Genomic DNA, 14,736 nt, shown 5'->3' with positions numbered 1-14,736 from the left:
CGAGTTACAGCGATCATCTGCCTCTGGCTGACATTGTGATTCTCTCTGTCGCACACCCAGGGGTTCCCCTGCCCCAGTTTACACAGCCTGCTGGACAGGGAGTTCGATCGAATCGGCAGACTGCAGTACAGATCGTTCAGCAACCCTGAGCAGTGGAAGGAAGGCTGGTTCATGCTGAAGAAATCCAACCTGATTTTCTGCTCCGACGAGGGGGGAATGCTGGAGGACACCGTCCACCTGAAGAGCCTCCAGGAGCTGAGTGAGTCTCACGGGGAAACAGACCTTGTAAAATCAGAGAATTGACCGTTCGGCCCATCGTGCCTGTGCCGGTTCTCTGGAAGAGCTACCAACTGGTCTCTCCCACTCCCCTGCTCTTACCCTGTAGCCCCGCGCATATTTTTTTCCGGTACAAGTGCCCATCCGATTCCCTTTTCAAAGCTATTATTAAACACGCCTGCTGTTTACCCAGCAGTAGGTTGGGACCCGCTTGTTGGTCGACCGGCGGATCGCTTTCCGAGGGTAAAAATCCCTCCAGAAGAAAAAATTTAAAAGGATAATGATTTGGTCACTCAATCCGTGAGACGCTGCTGTGCGCAATTGGCTGCCGTGTTTTTCCTCCAAAATACACAGCCTCTACGCTCCGGTGTATCCTGTGAAGCGCTTTGAGACGTCTCGTAGACGTGATGAGGCGCCATATCAAACCCAAAGATTATTATTATCATCATAATTATTATTATTATTATCGAATCTGCTTCCACCCACCTTTTCGGGCAGTGCATTATTCCAGACCGTAACAACTCTCCGGCTCGAAACAATTTAAGATAAAGAACAGCCACTGCGGCCCTCTGGAAACTTTGGAACACTCTCCCGCTATCCCTCCGCCTCGCCCCCTCCTTCCCCCATCTTCAGCTCGTGCCACCCTCCTCTTCGACCGCGCTTCCGGTCACCTCCGCCCCAACGAACATCCCCCCCCCACCCCACCTGGCTCAGTGTCGTGCTCCGCCACTGTCAGGCGCTCTAGGTCTCTAACCTAAGTAGTCGTTGCTGTTTAATTTTGACCCCTCCACCCCCACTATATTGGGACTTTCTTACAGTTTCTCTTTTCATCGTTTCCCCCCCACCCCTTCTCCTCATTCCCCCACCGCCCCCACCCCCACCCCCCTACCACCTCACAACAGCCTTCACCACTCTGCAGGAAAACAGTGAGAAGAAAGAAATGTTGCGTCTGGTCGAAAAAGAAAGGTAAAGCTAACTGAAAATTATCGTTACAGCAAATTTATAATAGTCACAATAACCGGTGGAGTCCTGTAGCGCAGTGGTTAGAGCCCTCGACTCGCAACCGAAAGGACCCGGGTTCGATTCCCGGGCAGAGCGAAACATAGGCAAGTTTCCTTACTCCACACACACACACGCCTCTGTTTACCCAACAGTAAGTAAGAACCTGGTTGTTAATCGATTGGCGGATCGCTTTCCGGGGGTAATAATTCCTTTGAAAAAAAAATTTGGTCGCTTCAACCCGCGGCTCTTTGTGGGGACGCTGCCGTGCGCAATTGGCTGTCGCCTTTCGCCCACGAAATACGCGGTCCGTTCACTTAACACACGCGCACACATATAGATATCCTGTGAAGCGCTTTGAGAACGGCTCGAAGTCGCGGCGAGAGGGCTCTGCGTCAAATGCGAGGATTGTTGTCGTTAATGACTGTCGTTGCCGGTGTAGAACGCTGTACCTGCGCGGTATCTCCCGGCTGGATTACACCGCCTGGTGCCGGGACATCCAGAGCGCCGCGGGGAGCCGGGGAAACGCGCTGTGCGACCAGCAGCTCAGCCGCAACGACATCCCAATCATCGTGGACAGCTGCATAGCTTTCATCACCCAGTACGGTGAGTGAGCGTCAGTGGGGGGTGGGGGGCTTTGAGGGGACGGCCTACTGACAAACCGTGACTGGTGACGGGTCAAGAGCTCGCTGTGGAGGAGTGGGGGGGGGAGGGGGGTGAGACGAGGAGCTGAGGTTTTTTTGGGGGGGAGGGTTGGGGTTTGGAAGGGGGTGGGGGGCTCAGCTGGATGTCTGACACATAGAATCATAGAATTATACCGCACAGAAGGAGGCCATTCGGCCCATCGTGCTTGTGTTGGCTCTTCGCAAGAGCTACCAGCTCTTCCCACTCCCCCCGCACTCTCCCCACAGCCCGGCAAACTTGTCCACCCCACCCCAAAATACCTATCCGCTTCCCTCTTGAAAGTTGTTATCGAATCGGCTTCCACCAGCCTTTCAGGCAACGCGTTCGAGCTCCCAACAACTCGCTGTGTGAAAACCCGCGCGCAAGCGGAAACCCAGCAACGTGCTTAAGAGTGTCTGGGAATTCCATACATCCCATCTTCACACGGAAATCCCAGAGATAGATAGTTGGAATGGAATGCTCTCTATCTCTCGCTCTCTCTCTCGGAGAGACGCATCCTGCTCACCTAATTCCGGAGAGTGTTAGGCGCAGGTTGACAAGAGCCAAGGCTTGTGGGGGGGACCCCAGAGCGTGGGTTTGGGTTAAAGTAAACTGCTAGAGTCTAACCAGCTGACGCCGCTCAGTTTGCCATCGAGAGCTCCGTGGAGGACCTGATCTCAGCCTCAGGCAGAGCCTGAGTGGAGTCGAGCATCTACAGCACAGGGTGGGATCTCACACCTTCACGTGAACTCTCCACCGGCCAATATCAGTGTAGACGTCGCCCTCTACTGGCCAATGCCACAGTGACATCGCCCTCTACTGGCCAAAGTCAGAATGGCAGAGTCTCCCACTGCCCCCCCCCACACACCACCGCCCTCCCCCCCACCGTTGTATTATTCCTTCACCCGACGTAAGCTTCTTGTGCTGGTGGGATGCTTCCAAACGAGGGCTGTGGCGTCTGATGCCAGTCGATGGGGGGGTGGTCTTTTGATGCCACGCCAAGCGAACACAGTGGCGTGTGGGTGATGTAGCCTAAACCTCCCTCCCCTCGCCCTTGTTGTGTGGAACTCCATCCCACATTCCCTTTGCCTGTCTTCCAACCTCGCCTCCTTCAAAGCGTGTCTCTCAAAGCCCTCCTCGGCCTTCGGCCCACCCTCCTAACCCCTAGCTCGGGTCCAAACCCCTGACTGTCCAGCGCCCGGGGACGTCCTCCCGACTCAAATGGATTGTGTTGTACGTGACAGGCTTGCGACACGAAGGGATTTACAGGAAGAACGGGGCAAAGTCTCGCATCAAGCTGCTGATGGACGAGTTTCGGAAAGACGCCAGGAACGTCAGGCTGCGAACCGGAGAGCACTTCATCGAGGACGCCACCGATGTCCTCAAGAGGTTTTTCCGAGAGATCGATGATCCGGTGTTTATGATGGAACTTCACCCCCAGTGGAAGGAGGCAGCCGGTAAAATCTTGTCACCCACGCACAGGATCGTAATAATAATAATAATACTAATAAGCAGAGAGCTCCACATCCACATCAACTGGCATCACAACGATTCAAACCATTTTCTGGTCAACCGGGGGTCTTGACTTACACGAAAACTCATCATCGCCGTGCTTGAGAGTATCCAAACCAAGCTGAGAATGTCGGTTAACAATAATAATATTAATAATAATAATAATATAATAATATTATTGTTTAACGGGAATAAAATAGAGGCGTTTAGACACAAAGGGCTTCGAGAGAGACCCGACAGAGTGAGCGTAACCTTCTTCCCTTTCGCTTCAGAGATTCCACACAAACCCCAGCGACTGAAGCAATACAAGGAGATCATTAACCTGCTTCCCAAGGTCAACAGGATAACTCTCGCTGCCCTAATCGGTCACCTGTACAGGTAACTGTAAACCCACAACAATACTTTCAGACGCACCGACAACAAGAACAAGTTGCATTGACGCAGTGTCCCTCATGCGGGTTTATAGTTAGAGTTGAGGTCCCAGGAAGTTTGTCTTTATCCCGTGAGGGTAATCGAAGTCTGGAGCAGGTTCCGGGAAGGATGGTTGTTGCAGTGATGGGAGGACGGTAAGGGTCGGGTGTTCTGGAAGGGTTTGAGATCGGATGGGTCGAGCCTGGAGTTGCGAGGATGAGGGTGTTAATTTTCCGTCTCTCCTCCTCCTCCTCCTCCTCCTCCTCCCCGCTAGGGTTCAGAAGTGTGCATCCCTGAACCAGATGTGCACGAAGAACCTCTCGCTGCTCTTCGCTCCCAGCTTGTTTCAGACGGACGGCAAAGGGGAGCACGAGGTCAAGGTGATCGAGGATCTCATCGATAACTACGTGAAGGTGTTTGATGTGAGTCGACGCTCATTTTTTGGGGGCGATGGTTCCTGGAGGGAACATGACTAAGGGTGGTGATAAGAGATAACAACTCCTCCTCGCATTGGACACAGCCCCTAAAACATCAAAAGGTCCCACGCAAAGCGCTCCACAGCTAATCATTGCCAAGTGTAGTGACTGTATTTGTCGGTAAAGGCAGCGGTCAGTCAGTTTGCGCACAGCAATGTCCCAGGGGAGGAACTCCCTTCTCTTTTCGAATAGCGCAGTGGGATCTTTAACATCCGTCTGAAGGTGCAGACGGAAACTTGGCTTAACGTCTCATCCAAAGGAGGGTTTCCCCCAGCACCCCACTGGAATATCAGCCCCAAGTTTACAGTCCCGACCTTTGGGTTTAAAAACCCACAACCTTCCGAGCCAGAGGTGAAAGCAAATAACTGAGCCAGGCTGCTCATTGGAAGGCCCACCAACAGCTCCCTGGTCTCGAAGGCCCATCTCCAAGTTGCTGAGAGGCAGGTTGTTATAATGGGGTGAGGGAGTGACTGTACACGACTGCACTGAGGGTCCTGTTTGATGTGCGGCAGATTGAAGAGGAACAAGTGACACAGATGGATCTGGAGAACAGTTTGATCACTACATGGAAAGACGTGCAGGTGGGTGGACAGCAGGGATTTTCCGCCGAGCTGAGGCACTTGAGAGTCGGTAGCCATTGACGGAGGACATTACAATAGATTATATGTTGCTCAGTCGAGCGTCTGACACACATGGAAACCCATCACCGTTGCTTAAGAGTCTCCAAACCCAACTGAGAATTCCACGTCTCCCACCTACACATAGACATCCCAGAGATAGATAGCTGGAGTCTAACCCGTTAAAACCATATAGCTTGCCATTGAGAGAGAGCGCCTGTCTAGAAAGCTTTCCCGCTGATTTCTTTCACTCTTCAAGGGCATTGAAGGCAGGACCACGTGTATTATCAGACTGGGGGGGGGAGGGGGTGGGAAGTAAGTGGGTGTTATGTGTGTGTTGGTGGGGGGGTGGAGGGGGAGTTGTGGGGGTTTGAGGGTCTTCGCTTACTGGGAGATTGGGAGATGTCGCATTCTAGACCCCGTTGTGTTTTTCGTACACAGTTGGTGTTGAACACGTAGGAGAGAGTGGTTACTTTGCAGAGAGGGAGGTTAACATACAGAGAGAGAGAAAGAGAGAGAGAGAGACAGAGAGAGATGGTGGGGAAAAGAGAGAGAGAGAGAATAACCCCCTCTCACGTGTGCGAACTGACCCGATCTGAGTGTCCGTGTTTGGCTTCCAGCTTTCGCAGGCCGGGGACCTGATAATGGAGGTGTACATTGAGAGGAAGATGTCAGACTGCTGCATTACGCTCAAGGTGAGCTTAGCCCGTGTCCAGCAAGTCACAGAGCCAGCGTTTCAGGTGTCACGCCCGAGACAACAGGACAGCAGGCCTGTTGTGTGGGTTCAGTGCCGTAGCTCAGTGGTTAGAGCTCTCGCTCTCGCAAGAGGACCCGGGTTCGATTCCCGGAAGGGGCGAAACCTTAGGCAGGTTCCCTTACTCCACTCACACGCCTCTGTTTGCCCGGCGGTAAGAAGGAACCCGGTTGTTAGTCGATTGACGGATTGTTTTTCCGGGGGTAATAGTCCCCTTTTTAAAAATATTATAATAATTTGGTCACTCAATCCACGACTGTTTGCGGGGACGCTGCTGTGCGCAATTGGCTGCCGGGTTTCGCCCGCAAAATACACAGTCGATTCATTTTGCAGTATAATCTGTGAAGCGCTTTGAGACGCCTCGAAGACGCGATAAGGCACTGCATCGAATGCAAGGATTATTAACCGCACTTTCTAACACTAAACGCCAGGTATCGCCCACCATGACCTCAGAGGAACTGACAAACCAGGTGCTAGACATGAGGAACATACACGCTGGAGAGAAGGAGATGTGGGTCACTTTCGAAGCCATTGAGAACGGAGAACTCGGTCAGTTTCTGAATCTCTTTGCGAAATGTTGCAAGTATTGTATCTCCAACCCCCAAAAGATCTCTGTGTCGTGCTCGTGCGCTCTCTCTCTCTCTCTCGCACTCTCTCGCTCTCTCTTTCTCTCTGAATTCAGAACCCTACTTTCAGGTGTCAGCCTTGCCTCAGACTGTAGGCCTCTGGGTCCATGAATGTGGGTTCAAGCTCCACCTCGGAGACTTTGAGCTCACATCCTAGGCTGACGCCCCGATCTCTCCCCCAGTGTCCCAGCCGACAATCCCCCAGATAAAAATCGGTCGTTCACTTCATGGCTGTTTGCAGGACAAAATGCATGACTTTGTTTGCGCAAATTGGCTGCCGCATTGGCCTACAAAACACACAGTCCTTCCAACGCCCACCATGACCTCAGAGGAACCAGGTATCGCCCACCATGACCTCCCCCTCCACATCTCTCGCTCAGAGTCTCACATTCCCAATGCTTTCTCTGCTCTTACCCAAACCTGCACCACAATAACTTGGCATTGCCGTCTCCGCAGAACGCCCACTACACCCCAAGGAAAAAGTGTTGGAGCAAGCTCTCCAGTGGTGCAAGCTCGCAGAGCCCAGCTCGGCCTACTTGGTAGTCAAGAAATTCCCAACTGTGGAAGGAGGCAACCTTTATTCAGGTAAGGCTCTTTATTCGGAGCACGAGCGTAGAGAACGGACGAGAGAGACGAGTTTAATTGAGATGCAGGGAAGAAACTGCGTTTGCAGACCTTTATTAGTAGGCTCCGTGGGTTTGGAGGTCAGAAAAATTGTGGAGGATGGGGGGTAGGCGTGAGGAGAAAGGTAGAGGAAGTCCGGTGTGGTTCAGGAGCCTTGATAATCTTGCTGTAATTTACGTCCCAGTGTTGGTCGGGTCTTGAGAAATGGTTAGTGCTCTAAACGTTAAGTGCTCGGAGACACTACCTCGTATGTTGGCCGTTAAATGAATGTAAGTTTTTGTTGAATATTTCTTTGGTGGGGGCGTGGGGGGGTCAGCCGGGTGTCTGACACACACAGAAACGCATCACCGTCTCCAAACCCAACTGAGATTTCCCTGCATCCCACCTACACATGGAAATCCCAGAGATAGATTGTTGGAATGGAATGCGCTCTCTCTCTCTCTCTCTCTCTCTCCCTCTCTCTCTTTCTCTCTCGATCTCCCTGGAGGGACACATCCCGCTTACCTAATTCCAGACAGTATTAGGCGCAGGTTGGCGAGAGCCAAGGCTTGGGGTGGGGGGGGGATCGGCGCCCAGAGTGTGCGATGGGGTAACTGCTGGAGTCTAAACCAGTTAAAACCACACGGCTTGCCATCGAGAGCCCTGTCTGGGCAGCTTTCCCGCTGCTTGTCCAGCTCGGACCACCCTACCCGTTAGGGCTTTGGCTTGCGGGGATAACGGGAGCTGAGTGAGGGAGGATTCTCTGCTCCCGATGACTGGTCGGCCCTCCCAGGACCTGCCGATGAACCAATGTGCTGCCATTGTTGAACGGAGGCGTTACAGTGACCAACCACACTAATGCCCTCCGGTGGCCACGAACCAATGCGCAAGTGACTTCCAAAGACCTGGAGGAGTGAAGGAGTTTGACGGTACCCAGTGGTCACTAATTCCCGCTTCACCGCATCCTGATCCCTCCGTTTGTTTTGTGGGCTTGTTTCTAACAGGTAACAAAAGCGACATCCCCAAGTGTGGGGTCCTCAAGTGTCGCGAGGAACCGCCCAAACTCCTCGGGAGCAACAAGTTCCAGGAGCGATATTTTGTGTTACGGGATCAGAAGCTTCTCCTTTTTAAGGAAAAGAAGGTACGTCGTGTAAACTCTCTCGGGGGTTCGGGCGTGTGATGAAGGATAAACGTGTCATATCATAAACGTCTCTTCCTCTTCTCTTCTGGGGTGTGGGGGTAAGTGCAAGCAATTGGCCTCAACGCTCTTGGGTCAGGGAGGAGAAAGGGAGCAGCTGGTGTTTTTGTTCTGACGCTGGCCAACCCAAGGGGAACGGAAACTCGTCACCTCACCCCCTGCCCACATCCCCTCGATCGGTGTCGCTGCTAATGACATGCTTCCCGCTGGATTCTCCTTCGCAGAGCTCCAAGCCAGAACGTGAATGGCCTCTCCTCTCGCTGAAGGTTTACCTGGGCATCAAGAAGAAGCTGAAAGCTCCGTCGGTCCAGTGAGTAAAGCAGCAACAGCCGGCGAAGCGGCAAGAGGGAAACGTAACAAGAATAATAATTAAAACAATAATAATAATCCTGGGATTTGATACGGCGCCTTATCAAGTCGTTGAGACGTCTCAAAGCGCTTCACAGAATATACTGTAATGTGAATTGACTGTATAGTTTGTGGGCGAAACGCGGCAGCCAATTGCGCAGAGCAGCGTCCCCCCACAAACAGTCGTGGATTGAGTGGCCGATTTTTATTCTTTTGAGGGATTATTACCCACTGGAAAGCGATCCGCCAATCGACTAACAACCGGGTTCCTACTTACAGAGGTGTGTGCAGTAAGGAAACCGTCAGAGACCCAATGTTATCTGGCCTGTGGGATTCCCACCTCCGCAAAGCACATTGACGGGTTGGAGAGGCTCTGAGGAAGAGTAACAAGTGATCACAGGAGAGGTGCAGATGAAGATGGTCCTTTGCCCATTTGATCTCATCCTTCCAGAATCTCCACCCTCAAGCACTCCTGTCTCAGCAGCAATGTTTATTCAGTGAGGCCCTGATAGCCTATTGCGGGTTAAAAAAAATTGTTTCTTCGTTCCTCTTCAGTTATAATAAAACCGGTCACTCACTCCATGGCTGTGTGCAAATTAGCTGCTGCGTTCTCCCCCAAAATACACAGTCCCTCCACTTTACCGTACATCCTGTGAAGCTCTTTGGGACGTCCTCCTGATGTAAAAGGCGCTGGATCAAATGCAAGGATTATTATGATTAATTCCCGGAGTTTATAGCCTCTTTCTTCTGAGATACACGCATTGTGGGCTTATTGTTGTCAGAATGCGCATTCACTGGAGATTCCGTCTCTCCAAATATCTCCTGTTTTCTCCCTGAGCCGCACTGATGCTCTCTCGTCTCTCCTTGACAGGTGGGGCTTTACTTTATTCTCTGAAAAGCAGCAGTGGTAAGTACGTTCCCTCCGCCCACCTCCCCGATCCCACCCTCCCGCCCCATCTTCTAAAATGTGGTCTTTGATCTCATCGCCCGACTCTCTTCAGTCCTCCTCCGGTGTTAGTCTCACCGGCCTCGTGTTCTAAGAGCAAAGCCGAATCTCCACCTCGCTGAGACCACAGTCTCATTCCCTGCTTTCCATGCTCTTTCATGCTTTCAATGCCTCTCTCTTCGCTGGCCCACCCACAACAACAGCTTGTTGTTTGCTTGCTGCAGGTTCCTGTGCTGCTCTGGACAGTCGGAGATGTGGGAATGGGCGGCTAGTATCCTCCGAGCTCAGGTAAGCGGTCAACCCGTTCCGTGGTGACATCTCAATCTGGGTTGCCCCACACCCTTCCCTCCAGAGATGGAGGCAAGCAAGCTCGAATCAGCTTGTGAGGCATCTCCCCCACGTGTTAAAAGGCGAGGCTCGGAGACTCTCTTACAAAGCTATTCCCTCCCTCGTCTTTGTTGTTCAGTCTGTGACGTCGAAGTGGGGGACCTTGTAAAAGTAAACCCCAAACTCTAAACAAGAAGCACCACAACAACTTGTGTTTGCACAGTCGAGCGGAGGCAACAGACAGTGGGTTGGGGTTGGGAGTCAGCAGGTCGGAGAGTTAGGGAGGTTCCAGGTCAACAAACCTCAACAGCAACAATTTGCACTTCTATAGTGCCCATCATGCAGCCAAGAAATATTTTGCTTGTAAAAGCTCCAGCACTTGACCCTGGTGCAGAAGTTGAGGTTGCTGCACAATAAAGTTACAAGTGACATTAACGCAGCGCTTTTCATGTCGGGAGGACATCCCAAGGCGCTGGATAGTCAGGGATTTGGACCCGAGCCTGGAGTTAGGATCAGGGGAGGTGGAGGGCAGAGTGGGTTGGGGTAGAAGGGTGACAGAAGACGCGTCGATGAGTAGGGTCTTGAGCCGGGCCTTGAAGGAGGCAAGGGAGGGGGCATGGCGGAGGGACTGTGGAATGCAGTTCCAAAGGATAGGGGGCGAAGAGGCTGAAAGGCCTGACCGCCGATGGCGGGGCATGTTGTGAAACGTTCGCGATACCCCAGGAGCGATGGAGTCTCAAGCAGGGCGATAGCCCGTAAAGTTTTTGGAACAAGTTTCTTCCGTCTTTCCTTTCAGCACGACGATCTCCGACCTACGATCCTGAGACGCCATTCCTCCTCGGACATGTCTAAGCAGAAATTTGGCACCATGCCTCTCATCCCCATCCACGGCGACGACAGCAATGCCATCATGGTCTCTGCCAACCAAACCTGGTACAGCCACTCAACCACTCACCCCCTCGAGCCTGTTCACCCATTCAATGAGATCACGGCTGATCTGGACCTCAACTCCAATTACCCGCCTTTGCCCCATATCCCTTGATTCCCGGTCTAACCAATATCTATCCACCTCAGCCTTGAAACTTTGAATGGAACCAGCCATAACCCACAGCCTTTTGGGGGAGAGAGTTCCCGATTCCCACTAGCCTTTGGGTGAAAAGCTGCCTCCTGATTTCACTCCTAAATGGCCTGGCTCTCATTTTAAGATGTCCCCCCCCACATCACCTCCCCCAACCCTCTTGTTCAGCAGAGAAGATAGTTTCTCTGCAGCAACGCATCGTGGTCTCTGACAACCAAACCCCCTCTGTGCACATGATGGGGAGCGGAAATTAACCAACGGTACAAAGAGTGGGAAGTGTTCTCTCATCCCAGCGATGCTCCTTCTTGTCTCAATGTGGCTAAAATCTCGCTCTTGTCCACGTTTCACTCTATAATGTACGTTTACCGGGATCCTTCCTGAATGTCATCCATTAAGGTGGAGTCCTGTAGCTCGGTGGGTAGCGCACTCGCCCGCAAGTGAGAGAACCTGGGTTCGATTCCCAGCAGGGAAAAATGTTGGGCAAGTTTCCTTACTCCACACACACGCGCGCACCTCTGCTTACCTTGCAGTTAGTAGGAACCTGCTTGTTAGTCGATTGGCCGAAGGCTTTTTCCGGGATAATAATTCCTTCAAAAAAATAATAACGCTAATAATAAATTGGTCGCTCAATCCACGACTGTTTGTGGGGACGCTGCTGTGCGCAATTGGCTGCCGCGTTTCGCCCACACAATATACGATCAATTCAATTTATAGTATATTCTGTGCAGCGCTTTGAGACGTCTCGAAGACGTGATAAGGCGCTGTATCAAATGCAATTATTATTAAGGAGGTGCAGATGGTGGTGCGGGTGTTGTGGATTGACGCTGGGTTGTTTTTAAGGTTAAAACAAGAGTTTCGACCAGCGAAGGGGACTTTCCTTGTTAGGCTTTGTGTGTATCAGTGTGCGAACATGTGCGTCAGACGACGCAATACTTCAGCCTTTACTCTCCGCATGTGGAACCTCCGAAAATTAGTTGCTGGAGTCTAGTTCAATTGAGAGGGGACCTGGTAGAGATGTTTTAAAAGTATAAAAGGATTTGATAAGGTGGACATTGAATAATAAGCTGTGTCTCCTTGATGATGAGTCCAAAACGAGAGGCGGTAAAGCATAAGATAGTCAGCGGCAGATCGCGTGGGGAGTTTAGGAGGAAATCCTCCACGCAGAGGGTGGTGAGAGTGTGGAGCTCGCTGCAGGAACGTGCGATTGAGCAAAAGCATCAATGTAATTTAGAGAAAGTGGTGGATACACGTGGGAGAAGGGAGTAGAGGGGAATAGGTGAGGGGAGCAGGAGGGACAGAGGCTTGTGTGGAGTATCGACACCAACGTAGACTCTTTGGGCTGAATGGCCTGTTTGCGTGCAACATCGCTCTGCGTAACTCTGAGTAATTGAGGAGCAGGGTCCAGGATTGAGACCAGATCGTGAACGAGAGAGAGAGAGAGAGAGAGAGAGCGAGAGAGAGAGCTAGGAGAACGTTCAAGTGATCTGATACAGCAATGACCGCATGAGGGAGCCATGAGGGAGTCAACCTCTGCTAAGGAACTTCCGGGCAGGTGGAGGAGGTTCGCGCTGACGACATTGAGCAGTCGCAAGCGAGGGAGGTGCCCAAACAGTTGTGGTCGTGCAGTCTGTGTGCGTGTACGTGCCTGCTTCTCGCTGTGCTTATCCGCTTTTTGTGCCCATTTCCTTACAGCGTCGCCTGCACACACGGAGAACTCTCTCGATGTTCTTTGTAAGTAAATCTCCGCTTCTGTCCTCCAGCAAAAGAACACCCCACAAGTTTGACTGTTTTGCATTTGCCTTTCTCTTTTACGCTCTCTTTTGCCCTTTGTATTTGTGCTGTTAAGAAGCATCGGTTGCCACCTTTACCCCTACCCCCACCCTCCTCCCCCCACCCCCCCACCGCCCGAACGGTGAGTTGGATCTCACAAAGTTCCTGGCCTTTGCTCGGAACCCTGGAATCTATAGCGCAGAAAGAGGCCATTCAGCCCATCGAGACCTCAACCACCGCAGAAAGTGATCACAATAGACACTTCCTGATTCCCCCAACTCCTGCCAGACAGAGACGCCGTGGCAAAGCCGAGCCAGTCTGTAGTTGCCCACTTGGTGGCAGTCTAATTCCAGATATGGGTTGTAGTTTACACATCAGTGGGGGGGGGGGCAGTCAATATCCTGGGGCCGGAGGCACGATCCTACATTTTAAGGACAACAAGGCAGTCAAGGAGTTGACTGACCGTTAGCAAATAGCTGGTCACACCACAGAGGGTTACGGTAAATCCTGTGGAAGCGCTTGGAGACATCATCCTGACGTGAAAGGCGCCGTATCACATACAAGAATTATTATTTTACTATTCGTGGAGTCCTGTAACATAATGGTTAGCGCCCACGCCTCGCAAGCGAGAGGACCTGGGTACGATTTCCGGGGCAGGGCGAAACCCTAGGCACGTTTCCTTACTCCACACACCTCTGTTCACGTAGCAGTAAGTAGGAACCTGGTTGTTAGTCGATTGGCGGAGCGCTTTCCTGGGCTAATAATACACCCAAATAATAATTTGGTCAGTCAATCCACTCGTGGGGACGCTGCTGTGCGCAATTGGCTGCCCACAAAATACACAGCCCATTCACCTTACAGCGTATTCTGTGAAGCGCTTTGAGACGTCTCAAAGAGGTGACGTCTCAAATAAGGTGATATTAATAATACTAATATAATAATAACCCTTGCATTTGATACAGCGCCTTATCACGCCTTATTATTATTATTACTATTATTACTAGCTGCCGGTGTGGTTACACGAACCGCAAGTTCAGACTCCTTCCCTTCCTGTTTTAGCCGATGAAAGCCCAACACGAGTTTGAAGCCCGTCAGGAGAGGGAGGAGGACAACAGTCCCGAGCCGGTGTACGAGGAGGTGCAGGACATCAACGTCACGCTGTCGAGGCAGCAGGAGGTGGCGCTGCCGGGCGCTGCGCCAGGGCCTCAGGTGAAGAAGTTCTCCCTCAGCAACGCAAGTAACCAGAACAAGCTGCTGCAGGAGCTGGCCAGTGCCATCCAGAGAAAAAATGACCCACAGCAAGACAGCACCAAGTTATAGTGTCAAACCCGCTCGCCACCAGCATGCGGCGCTGTCCAGCTATGAGACTTGCTTAACCCTGCGAGCCGAGGCCCTAACGGGTTGGGGCGGTGGTCCCAGCTGGACAAGCAACAGCAACAACAGCTCGCGTTTACATCGGCCACTTCACGCCGGAGCGCTTAACAGTAACAGTCTGACCTCGAAGCAGCGGGAAAGCTCACCGCACAGCGATAGCAATGGCGAGCCCTGCGGTTTTAGCTGGTCAGACTCCAGCAGTTAACCCAACGCACCCGCGCTCCGGGCTCTCCCTCATGCCTCGGCTCTTGCCAACCTAATGCGCCTAATGCTTTACGGAACTGAGTAAGCAGGATGCATCCCTCCAGGGAAGGGGAGACAGAGAGAGAGAGACAGAGAGAGAGAGAGAGAGAGCACATTCCATTCCAATAATCTATCCCCGAGATCTCCACGTGTAGTTGGGATGTGTGGAGCTCTCAGCTTGGGCCGGAGGACACCCCAAAGCACTTTCACAGGATTTACAGTACGGTGCGGTGAACGTGTGTTCTGTGGGCGAACGCGACAGCCAACTTGCACACAGCAGTGACCCCACAAACAGCCATGAAGCGAGTGACCAATTTTATTCGGGGGATTGTTGGTCAGAACACTGAGAGGAACTCCCTTCTCTTTTCGAATAGCGCCATTTAGTTTTTTAACATCTCAACCAAAAGGCAGTATCTTCCGACAATGCAGCCCCCGTGCACCCACCCGTCCCCGCAAACCGCCCCCAACCCCCCCCCCCACCCCCCCATCACTGCACTGTAGCATCACCCTAGACT

General features: G+C 52.2%; 1 protein-coding gene across 2 annotated transcripts in view; it reads left to right on the top strand.

The window, feature by feature from the left end:
* Positions 1–14,475, top strand: part of arap3 (ArfGAP with RhoGAP domain, ankyrin repeat and PH domain 3) — a 29,664-nt gene extending 15,189 nt beyond the window's left edge. The window contains exons 17-33 of one of the 2 annotated variants that reach the window (XM_042339951.1): positions 61–259; positions 1,179–1,242; positions 1,718–1,881; positions 3,183–3,395; positions 3,723–3,828; positions 4,136–4,283; positions 4,850–4,918; positions 5,575–5,649; positions 6,140–6,257; positions 6,791–6,919; positions 7,942–8,078; positions 8,360–8,445; positions 9,355–9,390; positions 9,654–9,717; positions 10,553–10,689; positions 12,527–12,565; positions 13,664–14,475. In XM_042339951.1, coding sequence (XP_042195885.1) covers positions 61–259; positions 1,179–1,242; positions 1,718–1,881; positions 3,183–3,395; positions 3,723–3,828; positions 4,136–4,283; positions 4,850–4,918; positions 5,575–5,649; positions 6,140–6,257; positions 6,791–6,919; positions 7,942–8,078; positions 8,360–8,445; positions 9,355–9,390; positions 9,654–9,717; positions 10,553–10,689; positions 12,527–12,565; positions 13,664–13,670 — 1,791 coding nt within the window. In that variant the 3' untranslated portion in view covers positions 13,671–14,475. The remainder of the gene's footprint in view (positions 1–60; positions 260–1,178; positions 1,243–1,717; positions 1,882–3,182; positions 3,396–3,722; positions 3,829–4,135; positions 4,284–4,849; positions 4,919–5,574; positions 5,650–6,139; positions 6,258–6,790; positions 6,920–7,941; positions 8,079–8,359; positions 8,446–9,354; positions 9,391–9,653; positions 9,718–10,552; positions 10,690–12,526; positions 12,566–13,663) is intronic. The other variant, XM_042339952.1, reaches the window with a different exon arrangement.
* The last annotated feature ends 261 nt before the right edge of the window (positions 14,476–14,736 follow it).

This window comes from Callorhinchus milii, unplaced genomic scaffold (genome assembly GCF_018977255.1).
Source record: "Callorhinchus milii isolate IMCB2004 unplaced genomic scaffold, IMCB_Cmil_1.0 Scaffold13, whole genome shotgun sequence".
Taxonomy (NCBI): Eukaryota; Metazoa; Chordata; class Chondrichthyes; order Chimaeriformes; family Callorhinchidae; genus Callorhinchus; species Callorhinchus milii.
This window is presented reverse-complemented; position numbering and strand designations above follow the sequence as displayed.